The sequence below is a fragment of the Haemaphysalis longicornis genome, unplaced genomic scaffold (genome assembly GCF_048455015.1).
Source record: "Haemaphysalis longicornis isolate Haplotype H1 unplaced genomic scaffold, Haemaphysalis longicornis Haplotype H1 scaffold_17, whole genome shotgun sequence".
NCBI classification, from domain to species: domain Eukaryota; kingdom Metazoa; phylum Arthropoda; class Arachnida; order Ixodida; family Ixodidae; genus Haemaphysalis; species Haemaphysalis longicornis.
This window is the reverse complement of record NW_027526276.1, coordinates 7,883,769-7,899,574: the sequence shown is the minus strand read 5'-3', so window position 1 is coordinate 7,899,574 and position 15,806 is coordinate 7,883,769. Positions and strand designations below refer to the sequence as shown.

Sequence of the window (15,806 nt, the reverse complement as noted above, 5' to 3'; positions counted from 1 at the left end):
TGAAGATTGTAAATCTCTCTCTCTGTCTTGCTACACAGCGCGCGCTGATGGGCGCCGGAAAAGCGCTGGTGGGAGGAGTAACCACGGGCTTGCTGAGGCGGTGGCACTCTTTCTATCGCTGAACCGGATTTAAGCAATTAAATGAGAGACAGAGTGACCATAATTTTGCTCACAGAAAGGAAACCGTTGGGAGTACAGTTATCCAGCTTTGCTGTATTAGTGTAGTGTCTCTGAAACACGAATCGTACTAGCGTGAGGCGTTGGATAAGGAGTGTCCCGGTGGCGTGAAATAAATTGCCCGGACGCTCAGACGCGAAAGAGAGAAAAGGAGGAGTGCGAGTGGGAAAGGCGAAGGGCGCTTGGCTTTTCCGCCGTTGTGCACACTCCCTGCGCTCTGGGACCTGCCGGAGCCGCCGGAGCTGTGCCCTCTGCGCTAGCGGCGCTAGCCTGTGCTCATGTTACGTGAAGTGTTTCAATCGGCATGTTGTATTTCGCTTTCTGCGACGGCCGCGCTGTGGATTGAACGCCTAATCATTCATATTCTAACGAAGTTACGAGTGCTTCAACCGTGCCTGTGTTGGATTTCGCGTTCTCAACAGGTGTTTCCCGCCGCTTATGCACTTACGTGAAGCGGCAAGTGTTTGGATCAAGCCGGTCGTGGTTTGGGTCACGACAGACGGTCGTGGTTTGGATACACAGTGTGCGCTACCGCATCCGCTCCTCATGCTCTTACGTGAAGTGCTTCAACCGTGCCTGTGTGCGTGATTACGCGTTCTCAGGCGTTGCCCGCTGCTGTAGATTTCGAAGTGCCTCAACCGTTCGCCAATCGCCGTGTATATGAACCGGTTGTTTCTCGAGCGTGTATCTAGATCTACACCATTCACCCTGTGGTGATCGACCGCCGCTGTAAAAGTTATAAAGTCAACCTTTAATTGTCAGGTGTTGCCCGCCGCTGTGGATTTCCAAGTGCCTCCTCAGGCGTTCGCAAATCGCCGCGTGGTTGGAACTGCTGTTTGTCAAACGTGGATCTGCACTGTTTACCCTACATGGAATCAGCTTAACCTTTGGCCCGAAAATTGCATTTTGTGCCCTGATTGTTTCTGCGATAGTGCAGACCACGGGTGCAGACAACCGTGTTGCTTCAGATATATTTTTTTTCTAGCGTTCCGTGCTGACGAGACGGCAATTGGAACTCCCTAAAGTTTCGTCAGGCGGAATGATAACTGGCCAGAGTCCTTCAGTGATTTACTATTGCTCTATTTCACGCTCTTGGTCGTTCGCAAATCGCCGCGTGGTTGGAACGGCTGTTTGTCAAACGTGGATCTGCACCGTTTACCCTACATCCCTACATGGAATCAGCTTAACCTTTGGCCCGAAAATTGCCCTGATTGTTTCTGCGATAGTGCAGACAACCGTGTTGCTTCAGATATATTTTTTTTCTAGCGTTCCGTGCTGACGAGACGGCAATTGGAACTCCCTAAAGTTTCGTCAGGCGGAATGATATCTGGCCAGAGTCCTTCAGTGATTTACTATTGCTCACATGCGTTGCCTCCATCAGGCAGGATGACCTTTAATTGAGCTATTCAGTAAAGCTTGGGTGTTGGGCTAGTTGGTATGAAGACATGAGGAAAAGCAGAGCGCTGAAGTTTAAAAGACGACCACAGAATAAAGGAGCAAACGAATCACAAAAAGCGTTTCGTTTGTCCCTTTATTCTGTGGTCGTCTTGTAAACTTCAGCGCTCTACGTTTCCTCATGTCTTCATTGTGGCCTTTGGCGTGTGCTTCCGTTGCTAAATGTGTTGTCCGGTGCTTAATCAAATTTCGCCCCCGTTTTCTTTGGCTACAGCCACGGTAGCCATTGTTTTCACCTGTCGTGCAGTTCACATGGTGAGAGCAGAATTGCTTAAAAATGCTCACTTCTGGAAGCATATTTGGGAAACTGGTCATTATAATGCAATAGTCATCACATCAAAGGCTATGTGACAAACTTGCTAACACCCACGCTTTGCAATCGGCCTGCTGTACGCTGAATTTGCGCACGAGACACTCTTTTAAGAGTGAAGTGTACATGCATGTGTTGCTGCAGGCCAGCTAACAGTGCTGAACTGGCTGTAAAAGTTGGTCTGCCAGAAAAACCACAATTTTTCAAAGCCTTTTCTTTTATTCATCGAACTGGCTTTTTCTCTTTCGCTTTTTGGAAACATATCAGGGCACGTCACAAAGCGCCCATAGCAAGCCAAGCCCGACTATTCAGTTGTTACCGCCTTCTTAAAAACTTTTCTGATTGCCCTTCACTTTTCAAAGTTACGTTCTGTCATTCTGTTACATTCTACCTAATGCTACCTTGGTGTGGCGGCGTACAGCAAAATAGGCCACCCAGCCCCATCTCTTTGCTGGCAGGGCATTATGACATCGGCAAAGCTTCCCTAGGAACGCCCGCAGTGGCACCACCTAGGAAAAGCTGCTACGCGAACATGCCTGCGCCATTGATCAAAGCATTTCACAGCCGTCTTGTTTCTTGCTGATTGTGCTCATAATCCCCTGCTGTCACTAGCTGCTTTATCTGTATGCGCTAAGTCACTAGCTAGGTACAGTACTACAGTCTCTAGTGCACCCACATGCATGCATTTTTGTGGCTGTGCTTGTAGGCAAGGCAAAACATTCTGATGAAATCGACACTGCAACAAAGTGTGGGATGAGGCATCATATTTTATGTTTGCTAGATGAGGTTTTTGTCTTTTAAGAAGCACAAGACCAGGAGAAGTTCTTGCACACATTCATATCCCTGCATCAGTGTTTGCTTCAGAAGAGCGCTTCGACTAGTTCCACCAGTCATGTCTTGACATCCGCAATTAGTAATGTCACAAGTTGTCGTGCAGAACAATATATGGGGCAGCCGTGCCTGTTTTCACGCCACTTTGGGAATTTTCATGCACTAATAAAGTACTGCTGCTGCAAGTGACATATTATTTGTATTCACAACACTGTAATTACTGATGCTGGCCAACTTGCTTTTGCACTTTAGTGTCTCTTTAGGCGTCTGTATTGTACTGTAAATCCATTAGGTCCCTCCTGGGCAGATGTGCTGAACTATGCTCCTGTGCTATGTCGCTTTTGCATCCCAATATATTTACTTCCTCTTTCTCTCTTTTTAAGCATAGCAGCAACCTTTGAGGTGCAAAAAGTGTCGAAACATGAAAAAGTTCAGTGTAGTTCTTCGTGCTTGAAATGAGTGAGCTACATTCTGCGCATATTACACCTTGTGGCATTTCTGCTGCCCATAGGCCTGAAAGAAGGACACGACAAGTGCTTGACTTGCAACAAAGTTTATTTGTTTGCACCACAAAGATATGCAAGTACAAAACATCAAAAGCAAGAATCACAAGCAGGAGCCTGCGTCCTAGCCTTAAAAAGGTGGCATTATGCAAACCATAAAAACACAACTTCAGTCATATGCATACTCCTATCACTCAGTACATTCACATTAACAACTTCAGCAATTGTAGCACCACCCACACAAACAAAGCACAGCAACATCTCTCACTAAGTGCATTGGCAAAAAAATTCACCTACACAGTCTGTACAAACGATTAACAAGCAAAGCTGTGACATACAGTTGCTGTTTTATGTGTGATGCGTGGCCTACCCATTGAGCTGTGCTTCACAGAGTAGCTTGCTGCATGTGCGCTCTGCTGCGAGAGACGCCTTAATGTTCCCTTTGATGTGGCATTCCCAAGTAGCACTGTCGGTAGGTGTGAGAGTGTAGCTGCGTCATCTATAAACCTATACGCCAATCTCTGTCTTTGTCGAGAGTTCGACGGAATGCCATCTGGTCAGGTAAAGGCATTTGTATAAATGTTGCAACAAAATTGACGTTTCGGGATCCGTATGGATCCCTTGTTCATAATGGATTGATGGCTTAGCAGCAGGCTCCTAAGTAGCGTTGAGCGCATGACGTAATGTACGGGAGTACACATGGTTTAGAGTGCCAGATGATCTGTTGATTGCGTTGCTTGTTGTCTGAATTATTAGCGATTCAAGATTGAGCCTCGTTGCGAAATTCTTTCCCGGCGACCACTACATAATTCAGTCACAAATCTCCCATCAAAGAGCGAGCAGCCAAAAAATTGGCACTGCGCGCATAACAAATTGGAAGAACTTCCGAGAAACCACCCCCGCTGATCGGATAACAGTCTCGAGGAATGGACTACCAAGCTCATTCAAGAGGCAAGAAAACACGCCAAGGAACTTTCTCTTACGCAGGATAACCCAGCCATCGATGCCCATCTCCTCCACCTCTGGGACGCCCGTAGAGGGATAATCAGGCGGTGGAAAAAGAACAAGACGAACCGCAAGCTGAAGATCCGCATTGCGGAAATTACGGCAGAAGCTGAAGGGTACGCCCGTGAGCTGAGCCAGCACAACTGGACGCAGTTCTGCAACAAGCTGCAAGGAACGCTGGGAACCTGCCGCACATGGTACCTGCTCCGTTCCCTAATGGGCCCCGGTGAATATAAGGCTGTCGCAGCAGACCAGCTTCGCCGATTAATCCACAATTACCCGGGCACAGAAGAAGACTTGTTGGACGAACTTATTAAGCAAGCCTTGGCGCCCCCACCTCACGTCCAACCCACCCAGGCACCTGACTACACAGGCGATCCGAATCCCAAAATGGATGAGCCGTTCTCCATTGCTGAAATCGAGGCGGCAGCTTACAACCTCACCCGAAACAGCACTCCGGGTCGAGACAAAATCCCTAACAAATTATTGCGAAACCTCGACCATGCCGTCCTAGAAAATCTTCTAGTCTACATCAATGAGTGCTGGCTGGCGGGTTCCTTGCCCCCACAGTGGAAACACGCAGACGTCACTTTCATCCCCAAGCCCGGCAAACCCTTGAACTCCAAGAATCTGAGGCCTATTTCTCTGACCTCATGTGTTGGCAAATTGTTTGAACACCTGGTTTACAACCGGCTCTCGCCCCACGTTGAAGACAACGGCTACTTCCCTGACACGATGTACGGCTTCCGCCCACATCTGTCAACCCAAGACATACTACTTCAGCTTAAGGAGGAAGTGCTGGACGACTTTAATAGCCACAGCAAGCGGTCCATCTTGGCCCTTGACATTAAGGGGGCATTCGACAACGTTTCTCACCAAGCCATCCTTCAAGGCCTCGCATCTACAAACTGTGGCGAGCGCACATTCCAATACTTTGTCTCCTTTCTAAACCAGCACACAGCAATAGTGGGCATCGGGCACTGTCGATGCGACGCATTTAAAACCCTGCCAAAGGGCACTCCGCAGGGGTTGGTAGTATTCCAAATACTATTCAACCTCATAATGAAAGACTTGCCACCCCTACTAAAAGCCATCCCGAATCTTCGCCACGCAATATACGCGGACGACCTAACGCTCTGGGTCCCCACTGGATCTCCGGGCGACCAGCAAGATGCACTTCAAGCAGCCATTCAGGTCACCCAACAATACCTGAAAGCCCGAGGACTCGATTGTGCCCCCGAAAAATCTGCCCTTCTAACCCTGTGCAAAAGGACATATAAGAAGCGTCCAGATCCCATACCAGATCCAGAACTTACCATTAATGAGCAACACGTCCCCAATGTCCTACTCCTACGCATATTAGGCCTCACCATACCAAAAGATGGCTCAGGCGCTCAGACTATCCTTCCCTTGCAACGGACTCTTGACCAGCTCATTCACCTCATCCGCAGGATCTCCCATCAGCGACTTGGGCTACAAGAAGCTGACACCCTGCGCATCATTCACGCCCTCCTTATTAGCCAGGTTACGCCACCGTATTTGGCCCTGAAACCCGCAGAGAAAGAAAAGCTAAACATCGCCATACGCCAGGCCTACGAGGCCGCCCTTGGACTGCCTCCAAAAATAGCAACAAGAAAACTTCTACAGCTCGGCATCCATAATACATGGCAGGAACTGGAAGAAGCTCATCGCATCTCCCAATTCACGCGACTTAAGCTCACGCCAACCGGCAGGGCTACACTTACCCGGCTCGGCTACAGGCCTCCCCCAAAATGCGAACAGAGGCAACGCATCCCTCTAACCATCCGACAGTACATCACAATCGCACCCATTCCCAGAAATATGCACCCCATCTATAACAAGGCACGCCTAGAAGCCCGGATACGAGCCCTTAGAAAACGCTTCCCCAACTCTCCCTGTACTCGTTACACGGATGGGCGGCTCTTGAAAGACCAAGGCCGAGCGAAACCGCCGGGACGTTGCCCCCAAGGGCGACCGAACGCGGGAGTAGCACGCGCCGTAGTCGAGTAAAGACCACCCGCTGAGAAGACGTAAGGGCCCGCGTCGCGGTGCCACTTAATGGTGGTATCGCTCTGCAGGCGACTAAATAAAGTTGCTTCCCCCTCCTCCATACCACCAACAACCGGAACATGCCGTGAGTGTCACCGGAGCCAACAGTGCAGAACTGACGGCCGCTACAGTACACACGACATCTATTGAGGCAGCAGAAGGACTTGCCATCGCTCTAGCCGCCACCACTGGAAACGACTACTTCACTATAATCCGCCTGCCGCAACTTCCTGCTAGGTCGAATAACACCCACGGCCTTAAAAATTCTGCAAAGTGTGCACCAGCTCCCGGAAATGCACATCATCTGGACCCCCGGACATGAGTCCTTCGAGGGGAACGAGGCAGCACACGCCGCTGCCCGCGTTCATACACACCGGGCCGTTTCTCAAGAAGGCGAAGTCACGCAGCTCCTTCGCTCTCCCAAGCCCGCTACTCTGAATTCATACGCGGACATCCTCGCCCATTACCGCCACGAACGACGACGCTTCCCGCCACCACATCCCCATTTATCCAGAGCACACGCACAGGCCTTTCCTCCATGCCATGTACCCCACCCTCTACTACTCAACGTGTAATTTCTGTCACCAACCAGGCACCCTGTACCACATGGTATGGGAGTGTCAGAAAACCCCATCTCTTACCCCAAATCCTCACCCAACGTACGAGCAGTGGGCGGACCAGCTGGCCAGCTCCAATCTCTCAGTCCAGCGTATCCTGGTGGAGAGGGCTAGGGCAGCCAGCGCGGACCAGGGCTTCCCGGACTACAGGAGGCCCCCCACCTGGCGGGCACCTGAAGCTCGTCTTAATAAAGTTTATCCACTCCACTCCGTGGCTATGATGCGCGCGTGGTCCCACTCTATCTTGTGGCCCATCTTCTCGGCATGCTCTGCAAGTGCATTCGTCACGGTGTGGCCCTTGGTGACGTCATTTTTGTGCTGTTTAAGACGCCGGCAGAAATTTCCGCTTTCACCAATGTATACCGATTCGCAGTCGGCGCATGGGATTTTGTAGACCACACCAGGGAAACGTTGCCGAGGGAGGATCCTTTATGTTAAGCAAGTCACCCTTGAGCTTGCTTGCTTGCACATGCGCGATCTGCACACCACGTTTTCTGAAGACACGAGCAAGGGCTCCACTTCCAGGCAGTTCCTCCACAAGGACATGACATTAGTGTATCGCACGCCGTTCGATGTCACTGAGCTCTGCACCTTGCTACGGTTTTGCCTGTCTAACACTTGCTTCTCGCACAAAAGCGAATTCTACAGGCAAGTTTTCGGTACCGCTATGGGAGCATCTATTTCAGTCACGACTGCAAATATTACAATGGAAGCAATTTAAAACAAGGCATTGGAATTATTTTAGCCGATACCCAAGGTGTTCCCGAGATACTTCGATGACTGCTTCTGCGGTAAGGTGTACATCAGACAAACCAGCCGATGCGTAAATGACCGCCTCAGGGAACATGATCTTTCCATGAAGAATGGCACCGGGTCGCATTTGCCTCATTACTGCCGCGAGTGTGGCAAAGGATGCCTTCCGAGACTGAGAGAGACAATCATTATCGGAAAGAGTCGTGACACCGTGGCGCAAGAACTGCGCGAAGCGTATTTTATCCAAAAAAAAAAACAGCGCAGGCTGTATCAGTGAAGCATCGCTATCCCTGTTTTCGAAGGAGTACCGGATCCTAGACAACATGCGATAAAAAGGTGTGATTGTTGTCTTCAGCTGTGGCTATTTTGTTTTTATAGTATCTTTTTCAGATCTATTATCCTTTGTGTATGTTTGTGCGTTTGTAGACAAGCTACTTATATCGCTGTCTTTCCTTGGAATAAATCAGTTGTTAGTAGCGCATCTGTCTCATCGTTCTTCGTTTTTTCTGTCCTCGTTTGTAGTGCTCGATTTTCCTTAAGCAATGAACCAACTAGCCCAACAGCATATTTTACTAAAAAAGCGGACCCTGATTTACAACGCTACTTGCCCGTACGATTTCGAAAAGGAGCTTTTGTTATAGCCGACGCTTCTATCACGTCTCTCTCCTTGAAGGGAACAAACCGCACGCGGGCTGCGATCGATCACTATTTTTACCATACATTATGTGCAAACAGCTTCGTGAATATCAACCCAGTATTTTTTGCCTTGCTGCCCATCGGGAAACGAATTATAAAACGGATCTAAAACGATAAGCCAGCTTCCACAGCTAAATGATGCACTAAAGCACGAAAACATTTCCTATCTGCCACTGTTTTCTACTTTAACCAGAGACAGGTGCTGCTGAAAACATTTTACTTTCAAATAAACTAAATCTAACGCTCAAAGTAAATACTTCACTTGGGAATTGAACTTTTAAAAATCTAGTCTATTATTAACTAGAGAAGTTTCGTTAGTTTTCGCACTTGACGAAGACGACGGCCGATATTTGTGCTGATGTATTTGTTACTTAGAGAAAGGCTGATTTTGGCTCACTTAGCGAGTGAGGCAAATGTGCTCATTTCGCGCTATTTTTATCTTTGAGTAAAAATTTTATTTTTAAGTAAAAAGAGGTTTGCTAACACCAAGACATTCGCAAGCGCGTGAATAGTTTGTAGGCTTCTCATCTTTCTTTCTTTTTTTTTTTTTTACACTGAAAAAAAAAATGGCGGATACGCCTGCCTATGCGGTTAGTTTAAACATGTGATGGCGACGGCGGTACAGCGCGCTGGTGTAGCAGAGAAACCCCGGGCGAGCACATCCCTGCACCTGGCGGAGCGCCCTGCAAGTCGCCGGAGAAATGCGAGCTTCACGGGACAGGTTCCCCAACCTCCGTCACAGGCTGCTCGGAACTTGTTTCGGCAACTCTCCGCCAGGTGCAAACGTCGTCTGCATGGAGCTACTTTGAACGATGGTACCTAGTGTGCAGTGTGCTTGCGAAGCTCAGGATTTCGCCAAGGTGATTTTAAGAGTTTAGACTGCTTATTTGGACAAAGAAAAATTTCAGTGCAGTTGGTCTTTAATGCCGAGACATGTGCATTTAAAAATATTGGATTTGATTTCCTGTGAGTTTTCACTATTCATTTACGACTTGTAGTGCCATTCACACACCTCCGGAGAAAACATAACCCTAAATGAAGAGGCCCACACAAGGGGCACGCTATTAGGTGCCTTCTGTCCCTTCTGTAGTCCGAGAGCTTTGGCGTGCGGCACCCCATCACTGACGCTGAGGTTCAGGGCGTGAGGACCGCTTGACCTTCTTGCTAGCCGAGCTCTTGGCCAGCAGGCACTCTACCTGGTCCCCGGTTGACCCCAGGGCGACGCCTGGCAATGCTTGTGGGCTGGACCTTGACGGTACAGCCGCACCTCCGGGCGCTGGTGAAGCCTGCCTTCATGGGCAGGCTCCTTCCTGGGGCTCCTTTCTGATTTTGTGCATCTGCCGCAGCAGCTGCTGAAGGGCAGTGGCATAATATGGGTTGCCAGCAGCTAGGGAAGGCTGGCGCCACCACTCCTCGTAGATCTTCTGCAGCTCCGCAGTGTCCTACGAAAAATTTGTTCAGGATATACCACAGATTTACTCAAAATTTGTTGCATCTCCTATCTTTAGTATTGTCTCCTTTGCACTGCTGAGGTAATAAGGGTGTTCCGTAGGTATTCAACTATGGGCCTACCGGGAAACCCATTAGGGCAGAAAAATGTTCACAGAACTCACCTTCCCCTGCCAAGCTTAGATAACCAGTTTGGACCAGAGAATACTACGCAGGTATTTACAGATTAGTTTCACAAACATTAATGCCTTCATTGAACTAAAATAAAACACAAGAAAAAGCTTTGTTTATTGCCATGTTCAGTTACATAATAATGACTGATTGATTGATTGACTGCGAGGTTTAAAGTACCGAAACTACACCTTGCTTATGAGGCGCACTGTAGTGGAGACAGCTGGGGTTTAATTTTGGTTACCTAGGAACAGCTAGGAAGAGTTAACGTGCGCCGAAATCTCGACACACAGACGCTTTCGCTTTTCACTTCTATCAGGAAAATTGCTACCGCAGCCGGTATCGAACCCATGTCCTTGGGCTCAGCAGCACAACACCATAGCCACTTTAGTCTCACAGAACCCAAGCAACGCCTCTTCAAAATCCCAGGGTTCCTCAAAGCCTTACTTGAGAGCCCCTGCCCTAGCGCTTTCGCAAGGCACCTTTTTATTCACAGGGCCTTAGTGGCATACAAGGACTATTCAGCGAAACACACAGAAAAAACATTAAGACCAGAATGTAAAATTTTACATCTCAAAAACTTGCACTGTGCAACTGACTATGTATCTAATGGTGTGAGATTGGATCCTGGCAGAGTCTGTTTAACACTTCTTCTTTTAAGCTGGGCTGAAGACTGTCCCACCTGGTGGGGGCCCCTAACACCAGCACAGTGCTGTTTAATGAAAGTTTATTCCTCCTCCTCTTAGCACCCTCCCTATGTCAGACAGGGCCTCGGAAGACATACGACAGCCAGCATACAAAATTTCACACTAGCTGTGACGTATGAATACTACTTCATTCTTGCTCCCCTTTACATGCATTGGAAAAACTTGTTCGTCTTGCTTCTGCTATGATGCTACGCAGTCATGTTGGATTGCCTTAATTTTTGGAGTGTCTTTATTGGCATCCTGTAGCCTTCTTCTACTTAGCTCCTGCAATTGTACCTTCGTAAAAATAAATTTTACTACAACAGACCCCTGAAAAAATGCATGCACGTGGTTATAAAATAGCTAGCTCTTTCCAAAAGTGGAGTGTGTTGCTGAGAAACAGATCTTGTTCAGGTGTCTAGTTGCTACCTAGGTGTCCAGTAACTGGAGTAAGGGTCACAATTATTAGGCTTTGCTAAAATAAATGCACGAGCACAAGCCACACCTCAACACCTCACGTTGGTGACTGCTTCCAGTTGAGCCCTGGGCCTCCAGCTGTGGCTCGGTATCCATAGGCAGCTGCTGCTGTTCAGGCTCTGCTGCCACCGGTTGGCCTTGCTCTGTGGGTGTGCTGGTGCTGGCTTCTTGGGAGTTGTCCTGTGTTTGCTTTCCCAGTCAAGCTTCCTGAATGCCCCCTCCAGAGATGCTGTGAACAGTTAGGAATAGTGAAAACAGACTGTGAATCAGATCGAATATTCTCAAATACGAATAGTAGAAACCAACCGCGAATTACATATATTCGAATGTGAATGGCAAAAGATTACTGCAAATGAATTATTGTCAAATGTGAATAGTGCAAATTCAAAATTGCGCATTGCTCCCACACCAGGCTGCTGTTAGCTGTGCCACGTATAAAGATGTATTACGAGCTGCACTGTTGTGGCGAATACCACACGCCCATTTATTCCTTGTAAGTGGAACAAAAATAGTAGAGCGAAGGTATGTACTGAGACATATGAACGTCTGGGCCTAATGGCCACAATTTAAACGTAGTTTTACAAGCACAGGCTTTCACAGTCAGGCTGTGCCGTCTTCATTAGGACAGGTGCATCAGACAAGTCTAGTTAAGTGCGCCGTGGCTGTGCATGTGCTCATCGCTGCCTTTCTCCCGAACTAGAAAATTCAACACTGCAGAACAGAGTTTTTGCGATGCCTTTCCGTCTACACTGCATAATAGCTTGCTTGCAGCTGAAAATTAAACTGAGAGAGATACTATGTTTGCATAAAAGTTGGCACAGGTCACATAAAAGTAGCAATATATGGAATGTGCTGGGGTACATAGCCACTTACAATGTTCCACGTGATTTGGTGCTCTTCTGTCCAGCTTGGTGAGGGGGATCACTCCTTCGTCGGTATACTGCCCTCTCCGCCACCCGCAGAACCAGTGGTAGACGGTGCTGGCTGGGGGATTTACAGCGCTGCTAGCGAGCAGGCCCTCACCGTCCTCCTGCCTTACCAGCTTCGTTTTATGAGGAGCTAGTGCGGCTGCTGGGGTCGTATCATCTTGAAAGTAGCGGAAGAATGCGGCACTGGTGTCCGATGTGGGTTTTAGAAGGCGAAGCCCATCGGCGCAGTCGAGCCCGTGGTTGAGCACCTCATGCATCTTGATGACAGCAGTCAGCGAGACTGGCCAGTTGAGGTATGGGTCGTTCTGCTGAGTTGCTTTTGTGACTTTCTTAATTTTGACATCTACAAATGCGTAGCAGTAGTAGAATGCTTTCCGGCAGTTTCGTTCAAGCTTCTGTGCTGACACCTTCACTCCTTGTGGAACACAAACCTGTAAAAAGAGAATATCACAAATTATCTCAATTCTCAAAATATTATTTAAAGCTTGATATACAATGACTAACCTGCAATATATTTTTTTTACTTAAATTACAATTTTATGAAACAGAAACCTGTTAAACGGTAATATTACGAATTATTTTAGTCATGAGAATATTATTGAGAACCAGATATGCGATCTGTAACCTGCAAATGTTTTTTTTAACTTCAATTACCCACTTCATCTGACAAGTTTCACAATCAGACAACTAAGAAATGCTGAAGTTTCAAGGTGATGCGCATACTGTATTAAAGATGTGCCTCCAAGTCATGTTCTGATCTACTTCGCGGAATAAGAAATTGTACAGGTTTAGCATTCGCCTTTCACTTAATTGTCCCATGTATGAAAAATGGCGTTTCAGGAAAATTTGTGTTGGTACCAAGCAAAAAAAAAAAAACTTACTCAATCGCTCACGAAATCGAAGCGGAACAGTTGCATGTTATGCTCTTGCATATAACACAACTCTCTCCAAAATAGGACAGTTATATGCTTCCTACATTTCGGTTACGTTTAAATCTACTGAACACGTAATAACACGACACCTTTAAAGCCTCTTTTAAAGCATTTTCAGTTGGTCTTTTTTTCTCCTCAGCAAGGGATGCCCCTTTATAGACCGAAGGGGGCAGGAGATAATTGGCTAAAAATCATTCATCTGTGAAAATGTTAAAAGCATGACACACATGCTTCACTCTTTTTGCTCGGACCATACTATGAAGCGTTATATTTGTTTGTGAATTAGAATTACATCACACATTATTCTGATATTGTGTAATCATACGTAAGGAAAAATAAATTAATTTGAACATGAAGTGAAATGCGGATTGTTTTTGCACGGGTGCTTCAAATCGTGGTCAAAAAATCCCAGCCCAACTCAATGTAATGTAATTTAAGCTATATGTTATTTCACCTCGGCCAAGAGAACATACAACGACGAAGTTCAGCTGTTCTTCCCTTTGAAATTGAGCGTGAAAGACGGCGGCATCGATGATTGACCCGTGGCGTTGTTCAGCGTGACGGAAGCAAGTGTGATCAGTAGTAACCAGATTTTTAAGCCACCGCTACTGTAATAAATGCGTAGCAAAAAAAAAAAAAAAAAACTCGCTGGTGTAGCTTCGTAACTGCAACTGATCAGTCTGTCTTGATTTTACCAGGTCGGGTAGGGGGTTGATTTGGCAACGCCTCCGAGGACATTGCCACAATAAATAAAGACACTGCCGAAGAGCATCTATCGTACCTCGTTGGGTTGGGGGCTCCCAGTCGACGATCCACGACGCACGGCACGGTTGCCTCGCCGTAGTAGTCAGCCATGCGTACGCATCCTCGCACGAAGCACGTCCACGTTATCGACGCTGGCTTTGCAGTCTAACTCGAAAGGTTGGTCGCGCCCGCGCATGTCACAACGGCTGAAGAAATTAACTGCTACTTCGTCGTCGAACTAGAAAAAAACCGTAAAATTGCAGCAAACTCTACGCCACTGATGCTGCTTGTGCCGTGAACGAGCCCTAAACAAGATCAGAGGAGTGCGGAGTACGTTTACTGCTTTGTTCGCACGCCGGCAGAACCAGCCTAAACATCAAATAGCAGGGAAGGAGTGCGGAGTACGTTTGGTGCTTTGTTCGAACTTCGCACACCGCAACGTTTTTATGGCGCAAGGTTTGTTTTGCATTCAACAGGTGGCGCACCGCAAACGCGCAATTTTTAAATTGTAAGCCGCGGCATTCGCGCTCACGTCTCCGGCTACGGATGAGATTTCTTTTTCTTGGAATGCATTTTTAGCATTTCTGCGCGTACTGTAGCACGATATCACGTTACTGTGATCGCCTACAGCATCAGCAACCATGCTTAAAATAAGACATATTCCCGCTGCATTTTTTATTCAGTGACCAAAAAGTAAATTCTCAACAAGAAAAGTGGGGGGAGGGTTCATTATGAGAGTAAATACAGTAGCTCTCATTTTAAGCACAAAAAACTACACTGAACTTTTTCATGTTTCGACACTTTTTGCACCTCAAAAATTGCTGCTATGCTTAAAAAGAGAATGGGGAAGTAAATCAACTGGGATGCATAAGCGACATTGCACAGGAGCATAGTTCAGTACATCTGCCCAGGAGGGACCTAATGGTTTTACGGTACACTATAGACGCCTAAAGAGACACTAAAGTGCAAAAGCAAGTTGGCCAGCATCGGTAATTGCAGTGTTGTGAATACAAATAATATGCGACTTGCAGCAGCAGTACTTTATTAGTGCATGAAAATTCGCAAAGCGTCGTGAAAACAGGCACGGCTGCCCTGTACATTGTTCTGCAGACAACTTGTGGCATCACTGATTGCGAATGGCAAGACAAGACTGGTGGAACTAGTCGAAGTGTTCTTCTGAAGCAAACACTGATGCAGGGTTATGCAAGTTTAAAATGAGTGTGTGCAAGAACTTTTCCTGGTTATGAGCATTTTAAAAGACACAAACATCAGCCAGTAAACATAAAATATGATGCCTCATCCCAGGCTTTCTTGCAATGTCGATTTCGTGGGAATGTTTTGCCTCGCCTAGAAACACAGCCACAAAAATACATGCATGTGGGTGCACTAGAGACTGTAGTACTGTACCTAGCTAGTGACATACAGATAAAGCAGCCAGTGGAAACAGGAAAATTAGCACAATCAACACGAAGCAGGGCGGCTTTCAAATGCTTTGATCAATGGTGCATGCATATTCAGCAGCTTTTCCTAGGTGAGTAGTGCCTGCAGGCATTTCTGGGGAAACATGGTCAAGTAGCGCGGTATAGACGGGACAAAAGTAGAGACCACACAGGACTAGCGCTAGACATCAACTGAAATTTTTACTACACACATCAAAAGATATACAGGAAGGGTGCATGCGTGAACATGCTCAAAGCACAAAGAAAAAAGACAAGGTCAAGTGGTGCATTTTGTTACGCACGTGGCAAGTTCGCATCCAGATAATCTATTTCTTTTTTTGATGAACTAATAGATGCCGTGCTTACACACTTTTCACCGGCTTTCATGATGCACCACGCTTCAAACAATTCACGGCTGGCTTGGTCCTTAAAACAGCACAATGTTACTGTCTTCTCGTAAATTGGAACACAATGTGGAACGCACCGGCAGCGACGGCAATGGTCAGCTAAATGGCCCCCCGCAGCGAGCGCTTGAACAGCTGTACGGTGCTCCCAGAGCCTG

General features: G+C 47.2%; 1 protein-coding gene across 1 annotated transcript; it reads right to left on the bottom strand.

The window, feature by feature from the left end:
- Positions 1-8,056: 8,056 nt before the first annotated feature.
- Positions 8,057-14,479, bottom strand: LOC144166409 (uncharacterized). Its single transcript, XM_077695933.1, has 4 exons — positions 13,843-14,479; positions 12,074-12,560; positions 11,242-11,429; positions 8,057-9,859 (listed from the first exon to the last, which is right to left on the bottom strand). Exons 2-4 carry the CDS (start codon positions 12,384-12,386, stop codon positions 9,710-9,712), a joined length of 651 nt encoding a protein of 216 aa, XP_077552059.1. The 5' UTR covers positions 12,387-12,560; positions 13,843-14,479; the 3' UTR covers positions 8,057-9,709.
- Between the last annotated feature and the right edge of the window lie 1,327 nt (positions 14,480-15,806).